This window comes from Tripterygium wilfordii, chromosome 16, assembly GCF_013401445.1.
Source record: "Tripterygium wilfordii isolate XIE 37 chromosome 16, ASM1340144v1, whole genome shotgun sequence".
Taxonomy (NCBI): Eukaryota; Viridiplantae; Streptophyta; class Magnoliopsida; order Celastrales; family Celastraceae; genus Tripterygium; species Tripterygium wilfordii.
The window spans coordinates 1,494,029-1,516,944 of NC_052247.1; the positions used below are offsets into that span (position 1 = coordinate 1,494,029).

General features: G+C 36.9%; 3 protein-coding genes across 4 annotated transcripts; 2 read left to right on the plus strand and 1 right to left on the minus strand.

Moving 5' to 3' along the window:
* The first annotated feature begins 100 nt into the window (after positions 1-100).
* LOC119980847 (mRNA-decapping enzyme subunit 2) lies at positions 101-5,122 on the plus strand. The gene is made up of 8 exons (XM_038823645.1): positions 101-391; positions 508-659; positions 1,185-1,312; positions 1,911-2,006; positions 2,811-2,963; positions 3,727-3,830; positions 3,912-3,979; positions 4,652-5,122. Exons 1-8 carry the CDS (start codon positions 207-209, stop codon positions 4,843-4,845), a joined length of 1,080 nt encoding a protein of 359 aa, XP_038679573.1. The 5' UTR covers positions 101-206; the 3' UTR covers positions 4,846-5,122.
* Positions 5,123-12,447: 7,325 nt separating this feature from the next.
* LOC119980357 (probable aquaporin PIP2-5) lies at positions 12,448-13,977 on the plus strand. The gene is made up of 4 exons (XM_038823028.1): positions 12,448-12,837; positions 12,931-13,226; positions 13,320-13,460; positions 13,561-13,977. Exons 1-4 carry the CDS (start codon positions 12,537-12,539, stop codon positions 13,678-13,680), a joined length of 858 nt encoding a protein of 285 aa, XP_038678956.1. The 5' UTR covers positions 12,448-12,536; the 3' UTR covers positions 13,681-13,977.
* Positions 13,978-19,730: 5,753 nt separating this feature from the next.
* On the minus strand, positions 19,731-22,900 carry LOC119981045 (tyrosine-specific transport protein-like). 2 transcript variants are annotated; one of them, XM_038824005.1, is made up of 7 exons: positions 22,505-22,900; positions 22,183-22,405; positions 21,240-21,768; positions 20,983-21,142; positions 20,459-20,612; positions 20,217-20,357; positions 19,731-20,106 (listed from the first exon to the last, which is right to left on the minus strand). In XM_038824005.1, the coding sequence occupies exons 1-7, from the start codon at positions 22,627-22,629 to the stop codon at positions 19,912-19,914; spliced, it is 1,527 nt and encodes a 508-aa protein (XP_038679933.1). In that variant the 5' UTR covers positions 22,630-22,900; the 3' UTR covers positions 19,731-19,911. The 2 variants fall into 2 exon arrangements, with proteins under 2 accessions (XP_038679933.1, XP_038679932.1); XM_038824004.1 differs by having other exon boundaries at positions 22,183-22,408; positions 22,505-22,898.
* Positions 22,901-22,916: the final 16 nt, after the last annotated feature.

A 22,916-nucleotide genomic window follows, 5' to 3' on the forward strand; every position in this document is an offset into this window, starting at 1 on the left:
GTCCGATGGTTAATCAAAATCGGGCTTGCTCGGGTCCAATTATGTCGTCATTCGGGCCCCGAATAGAAGCCCCATTTTATTCCTAGGTTGACCCGAGAATCCGTTGCAGTAAACTCGAGCTTGATCCCCAAATCTCCCATGGAGCTCTCTTTCTTTTCGTTCTAATGAAATGAAAACAACGAACTTGAAGAGTTCCTTACAGTGGAATGAAATTATTTAGGCTTGTAGATTGTTTTAGGTTTTCAATTTCTCTTCTTTTAGATTTAATCGAAGAAACGAAGGGGCGTCTGATGTCAGGTCTACATCGATCATCAAGTACTACTCCCTTGAAGAACGGAGGCCCATCTCCTCAGGAACTCCCTCCCAAAGAACTCCTCGACGATCTATGCAGGTTCATGCACTACTCGTCTTCTTATGTTGTCTTCCTTCTTGCTCCATCTCCGAGTGTGTTCTCTTTATGTTTTTTTTTTCCTGTGATTTACTTGTTTCTTCATGATTTGTTGCCAGTCGATTTGTCTTGAATGTTCCAAAAGAAGACCTGCAGTCGTTCGAGAGGATTCTATTTCTGGTGGAGTATGCGCATTGGTTCTATGAGGATAATTCAGTTGAAAAAAATCCGTCACTGAAGTCATTCAATCTGAAGGAATTCACTTGGTTACGTATCCTTCACAATGAGTTGTTTTTTATGGGTTGCTTGCTAATTGATTTATGTTCATCACCATGCTGTTCGTTTATGAAGTTAAGGTTAATTAATCAAATTATCGACCCTTTTGTATCTCTTTGTACTAAGGTTTTCAGCTTAATTTCTAACTCATTGGCAAGCATATTTTACTGAGTTGTTTCGCACTGGAGAATTAAAAGAATATTTTGGAAGCTTTGACTAGGTTTATCCCAATTGTAAATCGGCTCTCAAAGCACTCTTTGCGTTGATTGACTTGGGATAGGATAAAACCATTATGTGTGTTCTATACCAGATTAATTCGGCTCTTTGGGGTATTCTTGTTCCAGTTGACTTGGGCTAGAGTAGATGTATTATGTGCTTTGTACACTAGAGATTGTATTAGGATTCAATTATGTGAATTATGTCAATCAAATCTATCTTTTACTTTGTTTGTTGGTGCTTTCAATTGGATTGGATTTGTTTGTTGTGGGATTCTAAACCAGTTTTCCTTAATATATTACAGTTTTTAACAACTGTGATGTTTTAAAACCTTACGCTGCTCATATAGATGATATATTCAAGGACTTCACTTCTTACAAAGTTCGAGTTCCTGTAACTGGAGCAATCATTTTGGACCAAACATATGAAAGGGTGAGAACTTTGTACACTAAAATGCGCTAGCTACACTATTGCTTTGGTATTGTCTAGTGAGGAGAGCCCCATACAGAAAGTAATATTAAACTTGTTGCTAAAATAGGTATTATTCCCTTGATTAGCTGTTGGTGTTGTTAATATGTATAACTACACGTTTCATACATGTATCAACATGTTTGCTGGGCTGCTCAACTGGCTAATTGGTATTTTCAAGAGCTATGCGATAACAGTCATCCATTTGGGTTTTTGGAAGCAGGATTATGGATTAAGTGGTGAAATTTTCTTATTGCTGCCCTTTCCTCAGGACGTGCTCACCCAATTTTTCCCCATTCACTGTCCTGGAACCCAGATTTGCCATTTGTGCGTGGAATAAAATTACGATATCACATATCCTATGTCTTGTATTGCTAAATTTAGCCAAGTGTTTTCCTTGGTAGACCTTTTGTGAATGTCTAAACGATCCTATCTTTTATTTATAATGTTTTTTTTTTTTCGGCATTGCTACTTCTTTTCCGATATGCAGTTATAACTGACTGGTTTCCCCTTTGATGAACATGCTCGTCTAATGTTTGATTCTTGGTCTGCATGACTATAGTGCTTACTGGTGAAGGGATGGAAGGGAACTAGTTGGAGTTTCCCCCGTGGGAAAAAGAACAAAGATGAGGAAGACCATGCATGTGCCATCCGTGAAGTAAGCGTTCCTTTTGATATTTTATTGACTGCCTTTTTATTTTGTCTCCATTTTTTATTTTCTGGTAAATTTGGACATTAGTTTCTTTGAAGTTGAGCTATGGACATTTGAGAACCCAAGTGTTGTAGGTTTTTGGGTATTTTTAGGGTACTTTTGTCTGGTATAGAAACTGATATCCTAATTATAAACTTTTTATCGATGTCTCCTTAAAGAATGGAGTGTCCGTATATAAATGTTTTTGATTCATCCATGGTAAATAAATCTTATTTGGTACTTTACCTTTTACTATAGTGTTTTTGCTCTGTTCTTTTGGGGAAATTTGAATAAAGAAGAAATTTTTCATCTGCTCGACTCTCTAGTCTCTACCCAAAAAATGTTATTGACTCATGGAAGACGATGTACCTTCTCCGGTCATTCTTGCTACATATCTTCAATGTGAGGTATGAATCAAGCTTAAAGAACAATGCGTCGAACCCAACTCACAGTTCCATCTTGTAGACAAAAACATCTGACGGAAACGCTGATGGCTGTGTGTTTTATGAAAGGGCATATTAGAATGCTGGCATGTTTTCCTTCAGCTTTGGTACTTTTCCTTCTTCAACTTTTAACTCTTTCATGAGATGCATCCTGGCTCTGGAATAATTAGATTGAAGATCATTAAGATTCTAAGATTTGAAGTTTATACAAGAATGTTTAAATTAATGAAGTGGTCCCTCTTACTGTTTATTTATGTTCAGGGAGAGTGCAAAATCTCTTTTGGGAATATCTGATGCTGAAATGTATATTTATCTATCGTAAATACAGGTCCTGGAAGAAACAGGCTTCGATGTTTCAGAATTTCTGAAGAAAGATCAATATAGTGAGGCAATATTCGGACAACAGAGGGTGCGACTGTACGTAATTGCTGGTGTGAAAGATGATACTGCCTTTGCCCCGCAAACCAAAAAAGAGATCAGTGTATGTTATCCCATATTTTGGCATTCCTTAATTATTTATTACTTGGTATGAAAAAGTCATCCTCACTTCAATGGTGCTATCGAGGTCCTTCTTTGGGCCTCCATCTTCTAACAAAGAAAGTTCTGCTTCTCTCATATCTCCAGGGCATGTGCTTGTACCCGCCCTACCTAATCCCTAAACCTTATTCTAAGATGTTTGTACCTATAACCAGCCCTTCTTGGGAAAACTACATGTTCTTTGTTTTATTTTGGTACTTGTATGCAAAGCCAATGTGTAATAGCTTTGGTGCTACTACTGTGAACTTCCTGCAAAGGAAGCAGCAGCTGGTGCACAAGTTTCCTATAGTGGTCTCGGGGTTCAGAAGGGCAGCTGTATGCAGCCGTACCCCGTATTGCACAGAGATGCGGTTTCCATAGTTTGAAGTTTGAACTTGGGACTTCTAGAGTTGCACTACCACTGACATAAGGTTCACCCTTGCTGTAAATTTCATATCCCAAGATATAAATATACTGAAGCATCCACAAATTGATAATGTGATGTAGCTTTTACCATAAAAATATATATCCCAAACCGCTTCTGAACAGATTCTTGGAGTCAAATATAAAATATTTTAGACCCTTTGTATGCTTTAAAATTTCATAGATATTTGTTGATCTCCACGGTCGATTACATAGCCTTTCTTATGGTGATGGACAGTGTATTACTACCCCATAGCTTGTGGAAAGTTATTTGTAGCTGAAAGCAAAATATCTTTTTTTGGCAGGAAATTGCATGGCAGCGTCTTGATGAACTTCTGCCTGCAAGTGATGATGTGATATCTCGTGGAATCACTGGTCTGAAGCTTTACATGGTGGCTCCATTTTTGGCGTGAGTACTTAAGTAACAAATGAAATTTCTGAAGTATTTGGTTCTGTTGGCCGGAACTTAAATCATTTATTATCCATGCAGTTCTTTGAGATCATGGATTGCAGCACATCCACCTCCTGTTCCTCCTAACCTTGACAGGCCTCTCAAAGGTTTTCTTCCTTTCCCTTCCTTTGGATTCTAGATAAATTATTCTGTTTACTTGTATTGTTTTTGGGGTGTGGGGGGAGCATATCTGATGAGTGATGATAAATAAAATATCTAACTGCTAAAACATGTTTTGAATAACGTTTACTGGCACCCTTATTTCAGATTTTGAACCAGCCACAAAGTGGTGATCAACGTAGGTGTGAATGACATTACTGGTAAAGGACCGTAGGATAATTAATCTATGACTATATATCTGGGATTTGGATTTAGAATCAACTGATTTGATGGCTGATTATGTTGGAGGAGAGGAGTCAAGAAACATATGCCTGTTCTTCTCCTTTTAAAAGCGTTTAAACAACAGTAGGCAAAATGTGAAAAATGGGACAATGGTTTTGGAAACTTAGAACTGAAATGTTTAACCAGGTGTTTGGTGCGAGAGAGCCTAGTTCCAAGCACCTGAGGATTTACAAGTGCAAGTACCCATGTTATGTTGTTAAAATTCGGGTATTGGAATTACAATTAAAGCAAATGTTGTATGGAGATATCAAAATGTAATAAATGGAGCAATTTGTTAGATTCCTAGGCGACCCAATGTTCTCTGTTATTTTCTTCTCTTTTTTTCAAATATATGGTTATAGAGGAAACCAACAAGTTCTCTCTCATGTTTTTTGAAGGACACTGTGTGTGGAAAGCAAAAAACGCATCTGTAGGAAGCAGCACAATTATAACGGAGAGCCATCCAACAAAGCCTGCGACTGAACCTCACTCTGCTGACACAGGACCTGGAACGAGCTTCAGAAACTTTAAATTTGACACCGCAGCGATCTTACAAGCAATGGAAGCTGGTTTTTCTTCTTCAAGAGGTTAAATTATGTTCTCCGGTAAAGCAATTTGTAGTTCGATCGAATTTCACCAGTAGGACCACATTGGACTTAGGAGCTGCCCCAGCTGTATATCTTTAATGTATGTCCTGTACAGAAGCACTTTCATGGGATAGATTTATGTGCTTTTCATGGTTGTGTTAACTGATATTATGTGTAGATTACTTGTCCCTGTCAAACTAAGTGGCTAGTAACTTGAAAAGAGTTGTCTAGTTTTATGTTATATTTATATATAACTTTTTCTAGCCATACTTTCTGGTGGTCTCTAGTTGCATATCTCATTTTCTCTAAGAAACTCATGTTCGAAATGGATTTGCATCAAAAGTTTGTCCAGTTTCCTCTTGGACGATAGGGAGAGGAATCCACTTCAATGACATTGTTAGTGGGAGTCCATTTAGCCCAACTGCTTTTTGTTAGGGTTTGAGGTTGATGGTCATGGTGGTTGTGCATGGGAAAAGGTGGTCATCCCCACTCATCCTTTATTCTTGTGGCTTCTCTTCTTCCTTGCTACATTGTGGAGGAATATTTGTGATAGTCATGAAGGTTTTTTGCTTTGACATGTGGTATCAGTTCTTCATGTGCTACCTTATTATGAGAAATTGTTTTTGTTGTTTATTTGTCTCTCTTCTTTTGTCATGAATCATTGTAACCGCCCCTCCCTTGGCCTAGTGAATCTTGAATACTGTCTGTTTTGGGTCAGCCAATACTAGCCAGCTCATATTTGTTTTCTTGAGCGTTTTGGCCCAGAAAACGTGTTCACTGGGTTAAGAGACTTGAGACTACAGAAATTTGTGGTCTCGCCTACTCAAACTGGGTGTCAGAACCATTATGACTTTGATGGATAATGAGATCATAGCAATTAGTCTCCTGTGAAATTATAAGGCAAATCCCTCTTTATTTTCCTCTTTCCTTGTCATATCAATTAGGCTATATAATCCCCGCCTTAGGTACTCATTCTCCTATCTCGAAGAGGTCATGGATTCAAGTGGAGGAAATAAAATTATTTTTTAAAATAAAACACACAATACTTTACGCTGATCATACATATGTCGGCCATCCATATTTCACCCAACAAATTCGGTTTTCAGAACACTGATATATACATATAACGGCTATTTTGAATCTTTGATTAAGAGGTGGTGGTCCTTATTTTGGGCGTGCAAAGCATATAAAATGTCTCTGATTTGGTGACCCCATCTTGAATTGAATTGAAGTGCACTTTTTTGGGACCTCGAAGAATGTGAGAGCCTTTTGTGAAAATTTGACCGTTTGGCTTTCAATGGTTGTGGGATCCTCGTGGTGATGTCTCTAGAATGTTGGAGATTTCAGTGTCTTAACCATTTGTTTTTATTTAGTGTAACATCCAAAAACAATAGTCACCACGCATTCTCGCCGACTAGCTAATCAGATGCGAGTCTCTCCTTTGTCAATTTTTTCCTTTTGACCATCAGCCGACGGAGTATTACTGTTTCCAGCTGTTGTTCCCTTGTCAAGGACAAATTCTTCTTAGGCGTTACTCATCCGTCCGTCACTGAAAACATTATTTTTCGTACGATTTGTATGTATTAAACATGCCGCTAGCGTTCATCCTGAGTTAGTGTCGAACTTGTCATGAGATTCATAGTTACATTACTTATAACTTATTTGTTTGTAGACAAAGCACATTTGGAATTGTCTTTCATCCCAAAGCATAAATAGTATCCATACTCATTTTTTTTAATAATAATCCGGAAATGAATCATTGATTTGCCTTTGGAAGAATACACTGTTGTTGGAGATATATACATGTGTTGTATAGCTTGAACTAAAACTTAGGGGGGGGGGGGGAACCCCCAAAGCCAAAACTGGGGGTTGGTGTTTGGCTGTCAAGAAATAGTGGACACCGACCACCGAAAGAAATGCAAGAACGATAAAAGAGCAAGTGAAAGTGAAAATATATGATGGGATGTGTCTGGACGCGTGGTTGCCTTCATTCCCATTTATTCCTTTCCTCCCAAATCATATTCTCTAGACCTACAAATTTCGGCTTAGTCGGTGGTTGCCACACTCAACCATTAGTACACCAAGAAAACAACTGTTAGGTGTAAACTAAAATCCCACGTCGGCAGACATTGTAAAAATATTGGGTTTATAAGTATGAACAATATCTTTATCCGTATGAGGTCTTTTGGGTAGAAACTCAAGAGCAAATCCGTACAGACTTAGACCCAGACGGACAATACCATACCATGTGGATCCGTATTTGAGTTCGAGACACGTGGTAGTGCTTTGGTGTTGTCTCCCAACGCCGTATCTCCTGCTGCCTTAAAGTAAAGTAGACCTGGATAGAGGAAGGCGGTGCTCTGGTACTTCACATAAGGCGTGTGCCTCCAACACGGTGAAGATGAGTAGTTGATCTCAGTGAAAGGATGAATGTTGCTTGAAGGGAGGCTTGAATTGTGAGAAATGGTGTGGTCCTTGGTTTGAGGGGAGGATTGTTAGGTGCAAACTAAAGTTCCATGTCGGCTAGGCAAGGGAAAGATAATGGATCTATAAGTGTGGACAATGTCTTTATTGATATGATTTCTTTTTGGTAGAAATCCAAGAGCTAATTTATGTGGGTATAAGCCTTAAGCGGACAATATCATATCACTATGAGGATTTGTGTGATCCATACTCCTAACACAACGAAAATCAAATTTTTTATAAAAAAATATTTAATTTTAATTAAGAGCAAAATTTAAATAATTATGAGCCCGAGTTGTGTCATGGCCAGTTTATAAAAGTAAAATGCCAAAGAAAAAAAGAACACATATTTTGGTTTGGTTTTGTTTTGTTTTGGACTGGATTTCCTCATTTGGCAATGTCAATTGTGGTATATGGTATGAATGTTGATAAAAGTCTCACATTACTAAAATAAAATTTAAATCGATAGTTTGTAAACACATGTATTTTTTGACTTAGTAATACGTGTTTTAAAGCCATGAGTCTTGTAAAATTTTGGAAGCTTCGTGATAAATTGAGTTTAGACTTGGATTTGGAAAAACGAACAATATTTTATTATATAAGTTAAGTTTAGACAAAAGAGTCGATCCATGTTTCCTACAAGTAATGTCTTGTTATTGTACATGTGAATAGATTTTGCACAAGTTCATTATATGCAATTGCAAATTGGAATCTCCAGCAAGTGCACCTATCTTGAATTTATTTATTTATTTTTTTTTTGGTTTGCTTAGAAATTAGGGAAAAAAAAACAGATTGATGCACACTTGCCCATATTATAAAACATTAAAACCATTTATTTTAAATCTTTATTTCTTTGATTCTCTTGGATTTTGCACAAGCTCATTATCTGCCATTGCAAATTGGAATCTCCAGCTAGCAAGAACACCTTTCTTGAATCTTTTTTGGTCAGCTTAGAAGTTATGAAAAAAGGAAATAGATTAATGCACACTTGTAAATTTTATAAAACCATTTTTTTTCTCTTTCTTTCTGTGATTCTCTCATGCGTCAATCAGGTATTTTAATTGAAGGGTACCCATATAGTTAATAGCTGTCTACCTGACTACCCAAAATTTTATATTTTGTGCATGTAATTTATTAATGAGTAGCTTTAAATTTGAATAAGGAATGGTTGTTCAAATATCGGAAAAAAGGAAGACAGTTGGAAAGGAAAAAAGAAAAGAAAAAGATTGTGGTGACCCAAGACATGGTAGTGTCAGAAGGTTTGTTCATAATTTGGGATATTGTGGAAGAGAATCAAGTTGGCCCTTCAAACATATTGATGCACTATCTCCTTATCAACCTTTTGAGTAAAAAGCGACAAAATGAAGGAAAATTCATGAACCGGCACATTATCTCCATCCCGTATGAACTAAGAGATCACCCCCAAGGATGCATTCGGCATTTAGGAGTGAGGGGTTGTTGAAGAAAAAATTAATAATAAATTATTTTTTTCTCCGATTCCTAATCAATCAACTTAGCAACTGAATAAAAATGAAATTTTGTCTAAGTCATAAACAATCGATTTTTTCTTTTGAAATATCATTGAGAAATTTGATTATCATTGGAATCAAACTTGAATACACATATGCCTAATCTAATTGATTACCAACCAAACAACCTCTCGTTGATGGTCATAATCAATCGACTTAGCAACTAGACAAAATCGAATTATAACATGGGATTATCTTTTAAATTGGACAAATTTCCTATTGACCCTTTTCATTTATTTAACAAGAGACAAAAAAAAAAGTGAATCTTTTATTAAAAAAAATTACAACCTTCTAAAGAAGTAACGCCTTTTTACTTACTTAGATTAGATATTATTTGCTTTTTAATTAATTTTTATTTACTTTATTTCACTCATAAGTCTTAACTCATAACTTTTGGGTTAACTAAAAGAGCAAAACTAAAATGAAAGATTCATATGAGGCAATGACGACCTGAATAAGGTGAGTGGTTGACTCACACATGCACTGCATGCTTTGCTGAATGACCGACCAATGACCTGTGTTTGTCTGTCACCTTCTACCCTACATTATTTCTATATATATATATATATATATATATATATATATATACAGAAATTCTCCGATGTGGACCAAAAGTGTGGACCAAGTTTGTGGACTTGTTTTTCAACCATAGATGTGGTGGGTCCTATAATAAATGTGTGGCCCCCACTTATGTTGTGATTGATTACAACTATTGGATTTTGGTCCACAAACTTGGTAAACACTTTTTGGTCCACATAGGAGAATTCCTATATATATATTTATATATATATATAAGCAACTATGATGGAAATCCTTTAATGATTTTTGACAGAGTCATCACCGTCTTAATATATTTGAGAGTGCTTATTACATGTAATAATCATGCAAAACTCATTATCATTACAGGGTGGAACAAATTAGCATACCTATTTTTCAAGAAAAATACTTAGTTATCTAATTGTTTTAAGAGATTGACCAAATTAAGCCAATAGAATAGGAGCATATGATAGGATACTGGTATTTTGTTTTATTAGCATGAATGATCGCTCAAACTAATTATATTATCAAAATAAGTTGAATTATTAATAACCTAATAAATTAAAAGTTTAGGAAATGGATTGATATTCATACCTTATACCTAAATTAAATTATCCAACGCACAAGGTTTTTACGGTGGACGAGATCAAAACATACAGAATATACGTAGATCTTTGTGAGTATTTTCAAAGCAAAAATAGTAACCCTCTTCTCGATGAGATTCTAATATAACGAGCTCAACTTTCATCTTCTAATTAAAAAGATTCATCCGCAACTAACTCGATAGTTTTGAATTATATAGTTTTTATGTTTTAGTTAATATATATTTATGGGAACTTATATGAAATTTTTATCTTTGAAAAAAGAATTTGTCGTCTTGTGTATCAATAGGAGAGACCTAACAAAGCATGTGAAACACATGACAAAATTCCAAATGAAGTTCCTTAAAAAATTTACTTCTCTCCCCTCTAGAGGTGATGACGTGGAGATCTATCTCTTTTATCGAATAGGGAGGCAGTCTCAGCTGTGGGCCCACCTTCACGTCCCCAGTCACAGACAAACCGCCAATCCATTTCAGGCCATATGTTTTTTTTACTGCCACGCGTTGCAAGTTACCACCTTCTTGATGGTTTCCTACTTTTCCAGTCAAACTGTCAAAGCTCGTGCAGCTTGTTCGAGCCAATTGTAGGATGCCACGTCTAATGTTTGACTAAGTAAAATGCATTTGACTAAGAAGTGAGTGATTACGGGGAACCCACAGGAGGAGGAGTCGAGCCATTTTTTACATCCCTAGATTTTTTGTCCGCAATAAAATCAAATTTATTGTTAAAAAAATATAAAATTTTTGAACGTTAAATATAAACCTAAAATATTATATGTATCAATTTCAATGAAAAACAGATTGAGAGTTATATGAATCGATTTCAATGAAAAACAAATTTCTCAATGATATTCAAACAAAAATTATATGTATCTTAATGATAAATTTTATTTTTGTTTCGTATAAAAAAAAAACTATTTGGTATGTAAAATGAATCAAAACACAAATATTATTATTTTATACAAAATTTTTCCTCAACCTGATTCAAAAGATGTTTGAAACTTCCCATTTATTACTTTCATTTGACCTTCAATCCATGTGGAGTGTTGGTTGAAATGGTAAACTTAATCATAGTAACTCTTAGCATACATGAGAAGTCGTGAGTCTCATTAGTGTTTTCATTATTGTAATTTGTGATATAAGTTATTGCTTAGCCTAGTGTATGTAAATGTCATCCTACGTTATTGTTTTACACTGGGTTTCGACCCAGGCCTCAATTAATCTATGGGAACTGCGAGGTCTTTCATATAACTTAAGATTTACCAATCAATTGTTCGGTGTCTAGCGGGATGATTTATACATTATTAAAAAAAAAAGAAAAAAAAGAGAGAGGTCGGTAGCATTGTTCGGTTTCTAATGCAGCACATAGACCTACATCCTACAAGGGCTCCACCACCGAATGCACCATTGAGTCTGCTTTTGGGTTCACTTTCTTCGTAATAATAGCCAGCCAGCCAACCAGCCCGATCCCATTTATCACCGCTGACACCACCTAGCTATCTTTCTCACGTGTTTTAATTAACTTCCAAGGCTAGCTCTCTTTCTCTATGCGTATTAATTACTTCGAGATACCTAACTATAATTGGATTATTGCTCTACTTTATTGGAAAATAAATAAATAGGAAGACCGATTCCCTATATAAATTAAATAAACAAATAGAGAAGAAGAAGAATCGTGAATTGCATGGGTTTCCATTTATTCATTATTATTTTCTCTACAACCCATGAACTAACACATGCTATGTATTTTCAATAGAACAACCTGTTCGAATTGGATATAAAAAAAATAATTAACAAAAAAAAAACAATAGAGAATATTGTGCTCCAAGTACATTCTAGTGATTCTTTTACCTAATATTGAAGGGGATGTGACACTGATATCAATGAACATGCTAGTGATGTGCTACCTTAACTTAAGTTTCCATATATTTTTTCCTTTTAAGTCAAAACAACAAAGAAACATACACAATGTAGGTTAACTTTTTGGGTAAGTGAAGCGACAAACACCAAAAAAAATTTGAAACATGTAAGTGCGATCCGTGCACAGATAATCTAACGTGGGGAGGTGGTGGATTTGTAAAAAGAAAGTCAAGTTGGCCGGGGACAGCCAAACCAACCAAAACATAATGGTGTACCTAAGTGTTCAGAGATCCTGAACCAATTCTAAAAAAAAGTAATTTTAAAAATAAATTAAATGTCACACGTTAGTTAAATGGGTTTAGAGTTACTATAACACTATATTTTTCAAAAATATGGAGTCTTGGGTAGCGGCCTAGTTACCAAAACGACATTAGTTCTGGACGGCAAATTAGTTCATTTTCTTTTTGAACATCCGATATAGACACAACCCGCATGCATAGAAATTTCTCACCTCATAACATGATAAGTCAGCAAAAAACTAACACGTGGTGGGTGGGTAAGTTTGGTGTCCCTCCTCCCTCTCGATATATATAAACTCATCTAGTTGGTCCTCATATTCCACAAAACCCAATTAGCACTCACTCGTCTCTCCAACTCTCACTCTCTTTCTCTTTCTAGCACTCTCAGTTTGCCCCTCTGTCTTGCAATGGCGAAGGACATAGCAGAGCAAGGCTCGTTCTCGGCCAAGGACTACCACGACCCACCACCCGCGCCGTTGTTCGACGCGGTGGAGCTCACGAAGTGGTCTTTCTACAGAGCCTTGATCGCCGAATTCATAGCAACTCTCCTCTTCTTGTATATTACAGTCTTGACTGTGATTGGTTACAAGAGCCAAACCGACCATGCCCTGAATGCCGACGCCTGCGGTGGTGTTGGAATCTTGGGTATCGCTTGGGCCTTCGGTGGCATGATTTTCGTTCTCGTTTACTGCACCGCCGGTATCTCAGGTGAGTTGGTCTGAATTTCTTATTCCCCTGTTTTTGCTCTGTTTTTTCCGGCCCAAGCTAGTGAAGACTCACTGGTTTTTCTAACGTAAACAGGGGGTCACATTAACCCGGCGGTGACTTTTGGGCTGTTCCTGGCCCGGAAGGTGTCGTTGGTCCGAGCGGTGATGTACATGGTAGCTCAGTGCTTGGGTGCCATTAGTGGTGTTGCGCTTGTGAAGGCCTTCCAGAAATCTTTCTACAAGAGATATGGTGGTGGTGCAAACACACTTGCTGATGGTTACAGCACTGGTACTGGATTGGCTGCAGAGATTATTGGTACTTTTGTTCTGGTCTACACTGTGTTCTCCGCCACTGATCCAAAGAGAAATGCCAGAGACTCCCATGTCCCTGTATGTTCTCTAAATTACTCCTCTTGTTGTTTTCTCTCATAGGGTCCATGTGAATATTGGGTTAATGGGGTTTTGCTCTGATTGTAATTGAAGGTTTTGGCTCCACTTCCAATTGGGTTTGCTGTGTTCATGGTTCATTTGGCTACTATTCCCATCACCGGCACCGGAATCAACCCGGCTAGGAGTCTAGGAGCTGCTGTTATCTACAACCAAGACAAGGCCTGGGATGACCAAGTTAGTATCTTTTTTTCTATGTTTTCATATGAATACCACTAATTTTGATAATTAAGAATGTTTCTTATGTTAATTAATTAATTTTATTGTGTTTGTGTAGTGGATATTCTGGGTAGGACCCTTCATTGGTGCAGCAATAGCAGCTTTCTATCACCAATTTATTCTGAGAGCAGGAGCTGCTAAGGCTCTTGGGTCATTCAGGAGCAACCCAAGTGTTTAAGAAGTCATGATAATTATGTCAAGAAATAATTAGCCGAGTTGTCTTATGGATGTATTGGGTTGGAGAATTCTCGATTTACGAAAAAAATTGTGTTGTGTATGATCTATATGATGGATGGGGTTTGAGAGGATCAATGTAGATAACAAGTCTCTTTGTCCTTTTTTCAAATTACTTGGCTTAGAAATCACTCCAAAATGTAATTGTGTCTTCCAATTTCTCTCTTTTTTAATGTCTTTTGTACTCGATGGGTTATATTCTATTTAGTAAAAATATCTGTCCTATTTTCAGTCTCTCCAATAACTTGATGACTAATGGGTTTTTTTCACTATCATTACAATTTGGCATAATATCAACATAACAAAGATACACCCAATCTAGCAATCTAGACAAGAAAAGGATGGTAATAACTTTTTTTTTGTGGTTGGCACTGAATTTTGCCCTAAATGTACCACTTTTGTCAAAATCAATCCACATGCAATGAAAATTAACAAACAGCCAACAGAATCTTGTGTCATCTCAATATACACGAAAAAATAAAAGCTTTCTCTTGAGTTGTAAAGCCATGTATGCATAAGGTATATATGGTAACTTTGTATAGGATGATATCTTAATGGTGCATCTCTCGGGCCAAACAGTATGAATTTGAGAGATCTTATGTTCGATCTATATTGGGAGTTCAATACTCTTGTGATCACATGCTGAGTTTTCGCTCAACTTATCTCAACTTCAGACGAGAAATTTCTGTACATACAGATTGTTTGAGTAATGTTGGCGTATCTATATTTTTGGTTGAGTGAGATGAGTCCACAAAGATTTTACACATGATCGCCGAACATTATTTTGTCTCTTTAAGATAGATGTATCTAGTTATTCTCTCCTATTCTCTTCTCTCTCTACAGATCTCCATACTTTTCTAAATCAAGTTGGTCTTATCTGTATGTGTATGGATACCTAATGTTGATATATTATTCCCCCAAAATATGCTTTTGCATGTTATCTAGACAATTGCGTTCATGTGATCTCTCTTGTCATTTTTTGGGCACTGTTTTTCATTACCCAATTCAATGTGTCTTGACTTGATATGCTCGAATCTATCACATATCCTTTCAATGTAACCATCCGATAGGACTAGTTGTGGCTGAAATTAGGTAACTAATAGGTTACTTGTCTACTAACTCTTTCAAATTGAATAGGTTATGGATTCGAATATGGGAAGCGATATAATTTGTTAAAATAAAACCGTAAAAGAGAGGATATGAATGCTAGTAGATGTATTCGGAGAGTGAACAATACTTTAGATGCAAAGACGCATCCATGCACACATGCATGTTGGTAATATCATGGGAAAACTTCAACCACGGGATCTAGGTTTTTTCAACTGAGAATACTTGCTATGTTTACTTAACAAATAACATTAAACATGACAGAACTCGGATTAGTTCAACCTGCGTATTTACACTCCCTTTTTTCACATAGAAATCTGTAGTCACTATCCTTTACGTGTATATTTATTAGGTAAATCCATGAGTTTCTCCAGTCATGCGGAAACTACGAATGTCAGACAAGCATATGAAATTCCATGTACAATAATCACGCGCCCAACCCTATGATGGTGGACCATATTACAAGCATGCGCCCCAATCTCTTTTCAAAGCATGCAAGCTATCGATTTCTATTGCTTAGAAGAAAGAAAAAAATAACCCTAGCTATAGCTATTGGGTCCCCAATTAATAGTGGGTACTCATGCTCAAAGTCAAGAGAGAAGGCAAGTAAAGGGAAAAGACTAACAATATTAATCCCAACTATTGGGTTTGAATGTTCAAAACTAACCTTTACTATCCAACGGTTAGTTATGCTTGAGAACTAGGGTTAGAATCTAGAAAAAAAAAAAAAAATCTCCCTGATTGAGGTAAAATTGTGAAGATCTTTCCTTCATAGATCAAGATCACCCTAAACTATGGTTTGAAGCCAAGTAATATGTGAGTTGCTTATCAAGTATCGTCAGGGGAGGAGCCAAGATTTTATGTGAGGGAGGGTCTAATGGTTTGAGGGGGTTTCGGAGCAGCGCCCCAAAATTTTTTTCAGCTATTTTTTTTTGTTGTTAAAATTTAATACGATAAATATAACTTTGTTTGCAAGGTTATAGTCATTTTAATTGATATTATGGCCAATAAGGTTTGTTTCATGATGCATAATAGATCAAATATTACAAAGAGTTGAAATTAAATAAAATAGACAAAGATGATTTGATTTAATTTTAGACGAATAAATTTAATAAGAAATAATCATTTAAAATAGGCAGAATAAGAACAAAAAAATGAATAAGCTTCATGACGTAAAAGGAGTTGAACACGGGACCAACATCAGGCCAACATGCCTTTTATATTTAGTATGTACGCTAATATATATATCTACTAATTTTTTTTTTCAAAATCCAAGGGGGCCTGGGCCCCCTTGTCCCTCTGTAGCTCTGCCCATGAGTATCATGGCTCGATTTGTCAAGGATCAAAAATGTTAAAGATTTCAGTATTTTTTTTATTCAAGCTATCCCAAATGCTGAGTTAGATACACATGATTCACATGAAATCGAGAATCTCACATGATTCATAATGTCATACGAAATCATTTGTGAGCATATCAATATTTGGAATAAATGACACAAAAAAAACATCGATTGTTGACCAAGAATTAAGTCTTAAGCCTAATCGGTTAGGCCTTCTACCATAAGAACCACATGAGCCTGCCTGGGTCTTGGTCATGGGTTATGGTCTCCCCTCCCCTGACCTGACTATGAAAGGAGAAAAAAATGTCTTGGTTTGCCACTTAAACTCTCCCGTGTGTTCATCATGCATTACTGTTATCATTATTCCTTTTCATTACTTTCAAAAAAGCAACAACGAATAATAATGGCCTTCCTAGCAGGGGTTGCCTTTGGAAAAAAATCATGAATTTTCCTTCCCCACTAAGGGAAGCAATTGATGATGAGACACTTGGGTGTTTGAAACTTAGAAGCAACCACCATACATACTCACTCATCTTATAAATTATATGGTATTAGACCAAGTGAAACACATTCAAATATACCCATCAAGCTCTCTTCAAATTACAATTATGGTGCCAATCACCTCTCTAATCTTCATGTTCCTCTCTTGTTATAAGTTTTTCTTAGTCCCCAGCTGGCTTCATACTTCTTCACATGTCTCCACTTCTCAGTTTCCACCAAGATCATTCTCTTCACTTGAGTTTGAGTATGGTTCGTCCAACCTGTATGCTTTGAGCATCATTGTGTGATCTGTGATGTGCATGGAGCAACTACTTAGGGCCTATAATTCCTTCGTTTCTCCATATGGGTTTCCTTTAATCTGGGTTTCATTTCATATGTATATATGTCTTCATTTTCTCTACCTATGGGTTTGGAAGATATAGTCATATAGAGCCACACTAGTCAACAAAGGGTAAAAGAGTTTATTACTGTACTAATTAAACATAAATAGAGTCCTTTTGTTATGATTTCACTTCTCTTTCATTTTATTCAGAACAAACGGCCTCTTAACCACTAGACCGTACTGAAGAGAGACTTTTTTTTCGTAATCGAGAATGATATTGTACAAATTTATCATTTGAATATCCGATATGAGACTAAATTCGGGTAATAGTCCAATGAAGGAGTAAAAAATGTGATGCAAGGCATATATAATGATTTTTCAAATTTTTTTTTTCATAATATATTACACATAATTTAATATAGGACATTAAGAATCTGATATAAAGATTTCCAAGATACCAGCAAGCAAAGCATCCTTTAAAAGCAACCCATTTCAACAAAAGGAATCAAGTTTGAGCCCATAATGGCTAACAGGCCGAATCTTTGGGCCTAAATAGTGTTGAAAAGTTTTAGGCCCATTTTAATTTGGACTTGGCCCACACCTGGTAAATGTGGATTTGTTTGTATCGGGCCTTTTTAGCTTCTTCGGTCCATTACGGCCGGAGAATTTACTTTGACGTACTTGTGGACTAACGGCAGTTCGTCGGGGCGATCTACCACCATCGTAACATCGCTTTGAACCCTCACGAGTAGTAAGTAAGAGATGCATCTATGGCCTTCAGTGAGGATACGGGATTCGTTCAAGATCGCTTATTTGAAGAAACTGGAATGGAATCTTCACAGGATGAATATCGAGAAGCAGTCTCAATCTCCAAGAAACCAGCAGAGGCTGTTAGATAACGAAGCAAACGGCGTCGTTAATGGCGAGGTTGCGGTGGCAGGCACTTCAAAGGCTGCTTTTGTAACAGCTGCTGATGTTTGCAAGGAAATCTTCATGGTTCTATCGTGCTGTTACTGTTGTTTCTGCTGTGGAGGTAACTCATGCTTTTCCTTTTCTTAATTGGACAGGTTAGGTTTTGGTTTACATGTGATTGGGGATTTTTTTTTTGTTTGAATTTGTTGATGAATTTCTTGAATCAAACGTATGGGATGATATTCTGTATCAATGAAGGTTTGATTTGTGATTTTCTTCAAGATTGAATTTCATCTGTTTGATGATTTTTCAACTGACAGATTTTGTGTGTTTGTTGAATCAGCATTTTTAATATCTTTCAATTTAGTGAAATTTTAATTGTACTATTTTCTTTAAACTGTTTTTGGGATTGTATTCATTTTATTTCTTGTCTTAGTTTGAAGCTTTGAATATTTATTGATACTATTGTTGCTTATGTTTGTAGTGTTATGTGTTAAGACTTGTAAAAAGTCCTACATTGGTTTGGTGTAAGCCAACAGTATGTTTTATAAATGTTATTGTTAGCCAACCTCAAACATTTGAGGCGCGGACAAAGCCACGCGGCTCTTAGGCCTGAGCGTGGACAATACCTCAAGGGGATTAGGTCAAACCTCGCTCCCCTACTTCTTCTCATACTGTTCAAATTCTTCAAATTATAACATTAAGTTATTCTACTTCTCACTTTCTTCTTCTCATCCCTCTCAAATTCTACAAATTATAACATTAAGTTCTTTTTACTGGATTAACAAAGTCTGTTTCTCATGGAATTTCAAGTGTTTCTTAGCTTGACATTATGATATGGAAATTTCTCATATCATTAAGTCTGTTTTGGAGCTCTGAGAGCTAGTGTAAGCTTGCCAATTATGTCATCTTGATTATTGCCGATGATCTCCAACAGCAGTTTGTTATGATAGGTGTTTTTAACTTCAGAGGGATAACCTATCACCTCAAGTTGTTCTTTAGATTTTGATGGATTAATTTAAAATACTTTATGGGTTTTAGTTTATATTGAGAACCATAGAGTGTTTCCAAATGATACAGAGCTTCCACTTATCTGTTGCATGCTACGGGTTAAGAATTACTTGATGTCCAATTTCCCTTCTTTTTTTTTTCAGCTTGTGTTGATCAAGAAGACAACTGATGCAATCTTGGGAAGGTTGATTCGGTTAGTCAATCAATCCTCGTGGTAACAATGTTTAATTATTTGAAAATTTCTTATGCTTTCTGTTTTTTCTATTGATGTACATAGTTTAATTTTTTGTATAAAAATTGCTGTATCTTTTAATTTGTGAATAAAAGCTAAGGAAAGTTGCCTTACTTTGGTGCCCTGTGTTGTACTAAAAAAAAATATGAGTGCTCCATCATCTATTGCTATAAACTGTCCCTAAAGGTCATGGGATAAGAAAGGGGTTTTTCTGGTTCCGGTAGTATAGTCAACCAAAAGGGTGTCTGGAACTAGCTAATCAGGAATTCAGGACTATTATCAAGACATTTTGGAATTGCATTTTTCTCACCTCTATAACCAGTCTGTCTAATTCTAGTTCAGTTTTATTGTAATAACTAATAAGATCTTGCGGAGTGTTCTAACGAAGTGCAACCCTGCCCCTACATCGTTTGAGATAATGATGGTGATGATGAATCTAACTAGTTTCATTTGGTGCTATTCCAGTTCTGACAGAAAACTACAACCAGTTAAAAGATCATTAGGATTGCAACTTTGGTATTCTGGCATGTCTTCAAGGGTATTCTGTCATGTGTTAAAGAAACTAAAACTATTCAAGGCTTCTCTTCATAGATTTCTGGAGTAGTAAACCAGAACCATTCACACGTTACTATTCAATAATGCTCGTAAGAATAATTTCTTCCTAAACAAATCAGGAAAGAAATGGCAAATATAATGGAATTTTCTATTGAATTAACAAGTATTTGAATATGGACTCTTTCTTTAGCCTTGCTAGGACTGCAATGCCAAGACATCTTGTAGAATTTGTTCTGCAACTATACCACATGCAAATAGTCCCACTCCAAAAAGTGCAGGCTTTGCTCTTGATAACACGTTCTGGTTGGTATCCTCATACTCTGTACCATGACTTGCCCAAGCCATTGCTGGGGGAAGAACTCCATATAGCATTGTCATGCAGTAGCCTCCCTAGTTCATCAAGCGTTGATGATCAGTCATAAGACTAAAGGTTGTTTAGTATTAGGCATATAGCCCGCCCGGCTAAAACAGTAATAAGGTGCTGGTTGAATTCAACTTACTGCTATGTCTGTGGCAGCTGAGAATGCATCTGGAACACTAATCGAAACCAGCAGTGTTGGAGCGACAATGGCTGCCATTGCTGTGAAGGTGATGTTGTTTCTTTCCCACCATTTTTTCAGCTCAAATGGCTTATCTCGTTCCTGGTACAGTTTTGGTGTTATTGTGCCAATATGGTATTAATGGTTTGCCTTAAAAAACCTAATGGTGGTATGTGTCAACTGTCAACATGATGCATTGGTACCTGTAAAATCTGTGAAGAGGGAGAAGTCAATGTGAGGTTCTTAAGTTGCTCCTTAAAGAACTCAGAGAAACCCAATAATGTGCCAAGTAGTGATGTTCCAACTGCAAGAAGTGAAAAGGCTTCTACCATATATGAAATCCCGCTCCATTTCACCCTGAACCACCAAGGAGAACTAAAATAACAACTCTCATCTTTCATCTTATTGCAAGAGAGGAGTCTCGATTAGTTATGTTACTATGATCAAGGATATATATGGAGGAATGAGCTGTAGGTAGGTAGTGTTAGGACTAATGGAGAAGTTTCCCATCATAATAGGTTTGCACCAAAGGTCGACACTAAGCACATTCTTATATGTTATTGTGATGGATTAACTCACACGACATATCAAATGTGAGGTACATTTGAGCATGTTATTTGCAAATGATATAGTTATTGTGGATGAGACAATATTGAGAGTCACTATAAGATAAACGTGCTCTGTTAATAACATTTTAACTCATAAGAATCTAAAGATGAGAAATTACCTCATGAGCAATTGAACAGGGTCAACAACTTGATCTACCTGCGCTGAAAGGCCAAGTGAAACGGCATTCCAGACAAGCAAGGCAAACAAAGGAACAAGGCTACCAAGCAAAACAGAAGCTCTTAGTCGCTTGAGGTCACCACCCAAGTAAGCACAAAGAACTGCAAGAGTAACAGTATACATAAAACACAAGGTATCTTTTTTTCTCTCTCTCTGAAATTCTAAGTAAAATTTCAGAATATCATGACAGATATTTACCAGGTGCAATATCATGATATACCAAAGAAAAGATGATCACAGGAATGGTGGCAGGAACTTTTCCCCAGTCGCCGCTTCCCACCGAACCCGACCACCCTCCAAACTGAACTGCTAGAATCTCAATTGCAACTAGCAGGCCTATCATGGAAGCTGTGAGCCACTGGTTGACTTGATCAGTAGTTTTGGTGCCTCCAACAGAGAGGAGTATTGTGAACAAAGCAGTGAAGAAGCAGCTTGAGACAGACTCTGGAAGATTTATCAAATGGAAGAGAATCTCTCCAGACTTAGAACTATATGCAATCATAGAAGTGTAGCCCAAGAAGACATAGGTCACAGTTGCTAATGTTCCATCCCAATCTCCTAGTGTCTCTTGTGCCATAGTCCTTATAGATATAACTTCCAATTCACCCCCTCCTTCTCCCTTCCCCCTCTTTTTTCGCAGAGCCACATTGATTTCAATAAGCAGAAGTGCTTCAATCAGAAGAAAAGCCCAGCACAGTATCATTGATATTGAACTTGGAAGCACACCCTGCAACAAAGAAGAAAGGTATGCATTAAACCTTTTGCTTTTTGATAATCGGGAACGACAATGTCGAACTTGCCCATTTCGAATATCCAAGTTAGGCCTAAACTCAGGCTGAACAGGCCGCGTGAACAACATGCCGACAGTTAAGTTGGGCCAAGGCCCAAAATGAAACCAAACGGGGATAGATTCCACTAGAGATCCAACCATGGCAACCCCGCAGATATACTTCTTTGGTTGAAGCCGATAACGGTTGGGCTATCCCAGTTTGGTTTAGAACATTTAAATCCCTAAAACCCTAGCTGCAACTATCAAATTCATGTTGAAGCACAAAATGAAGTTATTGAATGAAATTGAAGAAAACCCAATAGTTGGAGTAATGAATAACTGAATTTTTGCTGTACTTAGAAAGAGAGTTACAGCAGGAGAAGCTTTTTGTGGTAGAGCAAGAATTCCTGAACCGATGCTGGTACCAATTATAAGAGCAACAGCACCAGTAATAGTTCCCTTCTTTTCTTCTTCCTCAACAGCTTCCTCTGTCACTTGACTGCGATCTCTCTTTGCCTTTGTTACACAGGTTTTCCGGGAAAAAGGTGGAGACTTTTCCTCTCGCATCCATTGACAGGCACAGACATGGTAGGAACTGCTGTAATTAGAAGAAAACAAATTGATACTTCAACTATTGTTCATGTATCATTGAAATGTATTATTAAAACAGGAATTTCGAAAGATAAAATCTTACATTCTGGATTTGAAGAAAACTGATACACTATGTTGCTGATGGACTTTCCAAGCAGGATTTGTTACTGCGTATGTTTGGATTTTGGGATGCAGGAAAGAAGATGCTGACAGGCATTGAGATTCCATTAGAGAGAGAAGGGAATGAATGGACTATAAATCCAAGTGCTTCAAATATCTTAGAAGTGGACCATATCAGAATATACGGTATCTTAGAATCCAAAGGCTGAGTCTAACGTTGATCTCCGGGTTAGTTTTAAATTCGGGCTTCACTATCACAGCCTGCACCATGACAGAGTTGCTCTAGATCGGTCCAAAGTCCGTTTGAGTAAGTGGGCTGAAACCCCCAAAAGTAAACTGCAAAGACCACGAAATCAGAAAACTCCTGGAAAGTATCTCAGTCAGTTAGTTTCGAA